This window comes from Notothenia coriiceps, unplaced genomic scaffold (assembly GCF_000735185.1).
Source record: "Notothenia coriiceps isolate Sejong01 unplaced genomic scaffold, NC01 NC01_scaffold00002654, whole genome shotgun sequence".
NCBI lineage: Eukaryota > Metazoa > Chordata > Actinopteri > Perciformes > Nototheniidae > Notothenia > Notothenia coriiceps.
The window spans coordinates 121982-125948 of NW_011335355.1; the positions used below are offsets into that span (position 1 = coordinate 121982).

The following is a 3967-nucleotide window of genomic DNA, read 5'->3' on the forward strand; positions in this document are numbered from 1 at the left end:
TAGTGAAAGTGCAGTCGGATTCTCTAAGGTACCGCAGTCTCTTCTCCTAAGTCCTTTTGAATTCTCCTATCCACTGTCCCTTAACCCTGTGAAGTTTCACTCCGAGGTCAAGGAATAGACAATAGGGTTAGACGTTAGGAGCTGATTTTTTGACTATTCGACTGCAGCCCTAGAGTGTGGGATTTAAGGGAATATGTTCGCAGAAATTGAATATAATATTCATTATCATGTTTCCATTCATTTATACCACCTGAAAACCTCAGTTTAGAGTTGATGAGCCCTTTAAATCTACATCTTCCACATTTGGTGGTTGTGTTGGAAATACAAATGATAACATGAGTACAAATGCTGAAAATTCTGAACAAAAAGAAACTCAAAACGAAGCAAAAAAGGGCCTCGCTAAGTTGAAATAGTTGGCCTTTTTTGGCACGTAGTGGATGATGGTAACAAGCGTTAATTGGCATTTTTTCATGATTTTCTTACAATGTGTGATACAATGGGATGGAAACCTGGGTACAATGTTGAACCGATTTGCCCCCTCTGCTTTTTAATTAAACTGATTACCTATGTCAAGCCAGCTGAAATATGCTTGAGAAAATGGTTAAAAGATAATTAAGGATAATGACATCTTGGGTAACGTTTCACAGATCAATGGGCTAAAACAATGCTTATGGCCTCTGATGCAGCTTTAAGAACAACCTGAGCTCAGAATGACTGAGTTGTCTCCACCATGGAAATCTAAGTGTTTCTCTCCTCTCAAACGTTTCTTATGTCAATAATAAACCTGCTGACTTTATGCTTACATAAAAAACAAGTCCTCTGATAAAACTGAAAGTTTGAACGCCTACAGTTCCGTGGAAACTCCCTCTGCTGATAAGGAGTGCCGTGGAGTTGACATTGTTTCCTCAAACCTTCGCTTCCAAGGTCAAACCTAGCTCAATGACGCCTCTTTTCTTAATTCCTGATTCAGTGTGAAATGTCACGAGGATGACCGAACATGGGGGTCATCTCAGGACACCAACCCGTTCTCCACTTGACCTGCGCCTCCTTCAGTGTCACCAGCAGTGTCCCTCGCCTCTGAGTCAGCCCCATTTCCTTTCTCTTACAAATGTTCCTCAGCATCGGGATAGGTTCACTGCGGGGGGGTGCAGCGGTGGCTCTTGTAGGTCCCCAGGTGTCTGAAGCTCCGCCCACACTGCTGGCAGCAGTAGGGCGTGGCCCCGCTGTGGATCCTCTGGTGGGTGTACAGGTTCCCCAGCTCCTTGAAGCGCCGGCCGCACTGAGGGCAGGCGTAGGGGCTCTCCCCGGTGTGGACCCTCTGGTGCCTCTTCAGCCCGGACAGCACGGAGAACCCCTTCCCGCACTGGGGGCAGGGGAAGGGGCTCTGGGCCCCACTGTGCACCAGTCTGTGGCTCTTTAAGCGCGCCGCGTGTCTGAACCTCTCCCCGCACTCGGGACACATGAAGGGCTTCTCCCCGGTGTGGATCCTCTGGTGCTGCCGCAGGTTGCCCAGGTAGTTGAAGTGGCGCCCACAGTCCCCGCACTCGTACCCGCCGTCGATTTTGATCTCCTTCTTCACGGGGCCCCCTCCCGGCCCAGCGTCGGCCCCCTCTCCCTCTCCTTCACCGTCCTCATTCTGCCCCTCTCCGCCCCCCCTAGAGTCGTCGCCACCCTCCCCCATGTCGGGTGCTGCGGAGCAGGTGGACTGCAGAGCCTGGAGAGCCTGAGCACCGGAAGCGTCTGCGTGTATCAGTTTGACGTGTTCCTCCAGGAACAAAGCATCCGGGCAGAAGGTTCCACACAGAGAGCAGATGAAGGTTTGGCCGGGGAACTGCTGGCCTGAAAACACAAACAAATACTTGTATTACATCAAATATTAAAACACCTTAAACTCTGAACTAACTATTATTAAAATACTAAATTCTGGTTGGCCAATACTCGATAATACACCGCTGCTATGCAAAATAATGACCGTTGTTAAGGAGGATCAAGGGAGAGAAGGAAAGAGACAAAAAGACGGAGCGTTGGACATCAGATAAATCAACAGAAGAAGACAGACAGGAAGTAAACACTAACAGGAGCACAGTATTGGCTCTGGCATTGTCTAGGACTTGTTAGCTCAGAAACTGTGAACTGATTGGACAGTTACAGACACATTTGATCTGTTGCAATCATTTTAAGTTACGTTGTTGTTGTCACAGTTCCAGACGCTGAGCTACTTTCATAGCGGAAGCAATACGCATCGTGCTCCGTAATCACCCTGTCAGGTGTTCTTTTTTCAATAATGACCGCCTCGTTGCACATTATCACTTACATATGTTCAGCAGCACCATCATGTCTTTTTAAGTTAAATCCACAGGGTAACATTTCTTCACTGGATATTAATATTTGAGCTGCCATTTAGCTAAGAAGCTTCCCTCAAATGATCAAACAGTGTAAGGATCATATAATCTCTCTCTATGCGAGTGAACAGCATAAAGAGCATGTTCCAAAATGGTGCTAGGAGTGGTGGGGGGGGGGTGGGGGGTAGAGAATATTAGATCAAAAGGAGCCTTAGTGCACCTTTGAGGCCAACAGCTGATACAGGAACACTGACCCGATGGCTAACAATAACCAATGCTTTGTGATCTTTCTTTGGAGTCTTGTTTTTGCAATCATGACCATCATTAGGGACGCACTTATAGTGTGCTTGGGCAAGATATTGAACCCTAAATTGCTCCTAATTGCGAGTGAGCGTGTGAATGTTTAGCAGCTGGAATCCCACTGTGTGAATATGTGAATGGGTAATGCTTGCTAGTCTTGAAAAGCATTATTTTATTTTTCATTTAATGGTTTTGCAAACGGTTTTGAAGAGAAAAAAAACTAAACAATGTTAGAAATCATAATTTCATAACAAGCTCAATATACAAGCAATGCTTATTTATATTCAATAAAAATGGCAAACTTTAAGAACAACAGATACTTCAAATTTGTATTTAAATGATTTGTTTTCAAAGCATGCAGCGAGGGACAGTTTTTTGTTATGATAGAAAGTCATTCCAGATCTTTGTTCCCCTGAAACAGATGGAAAATGGAGCTCAACGAGTGAGACACTTAGGGGTGGAGGTTTGAGGAGTGGGATAAAACTGAACCTGTGAATTTCATTTAGGTTTTAGAGCATTTAAATGCAGTCCAGTGACCATTCCTTTCCCTTACCCACCTGCAACGGGCCTGTGGGTGTGGCCCTCCAGGGGACTCCCTCCCTCCCCTGGGGAGCTCTGGGGCCCCATGGAGAACTCTGAGGTTGGGACGTGTGACAGGGGGGTCGGGGCCTGCTCTAGCCCCCCCGCCTCTCTCCTAGACGACTCGTCTTGCTCCTCCTCCTCCTCTTCATCCTCTGTCTCACCGGTCGGGGGGTTCTCGCACTCGGGTCCCTTCATGTCTGGGAAAATCAACATCACGTTTAACTTGATCTCAGAAAATAGGGACGGCAAGGAGCCAAAATGCTCAATTAGCCAGAGTTAATTATTTCCATTATTGTTATTATTTTAGATTGGACACATTTGTATTTAAAAGAACTTCACATTGTCACATTGGTGTGGTTTATGGATATTTAGTCCACCTGTTGTTGTCCGGGAATTTGTATGACAGAGGGCGAGCTGGCTCTGACATTTTCCTCTTTAAGTTATTGTTTGTTTCTTTTCAACATCGTAATTAGAACTTCAGTACAGACTTTTCTACTTGAAATGCGTCAGAGTGAGTCTAAGTGAAACTAAGTCTCAAAGTGACTGTTCGCTACAGTACATATACTTCTATATGTAATAAACTACAAACAAATTGAAGAAAAAATAAACCATTTTGCGTTAACCATAATGATCAGTAGATTGGTTTAGGTCAGGGATCACCAACTACATTTGTCGAAGGGTCAAAATGTATCCAATAGACACTATTGCGGGCCAGCGATTTTTATGTAGCCCAGAATTTTGAA

General features: G+C 45.3%; 1 protein-coding gene across 1 annotated transcript; it reads right to left on the reverse strand.

Annotated features, from left to right (window-relative positions):
- Positions 1-3419, reverse strand: LOC104940792 (zinc finger protein 697-like). Its single transcript, XM_010765769.1, has 2 exons — positions 3200-3419; positions 1-1839 (listed from the first exon to the last, which is right to left on the reverse strand). The coding sequence occupies exons 1-2, from the start codon at positions 3417-3419 to the stop codon at positions 1133-1135; spliced, it is 927 nt and encodes a 308-aa protein (XP_010764071.1). The 3' UTR covers positions 1-1132.
- Positions 3420-3967: the final 548 nt, after the last annotated feature.

Bases quoted from the DNA above. Each gene is read 5' to 3' on its own strand.
- LOC104940792 (XM_010765769.1), bottom strand. From the start codon at position 3,419: ATGAAGGGACCCGAGTGCGAGAACCCCCCGACCGGTGAGACAGAGGAT. The intron at 1,840-3,199 runs GTGGGTAAGGGA...TTGTGTTTTCAG, and splicing joins CACCCACAGGCCCGTTGCAG to GCCAGCAGTTCCCCGGCCAA.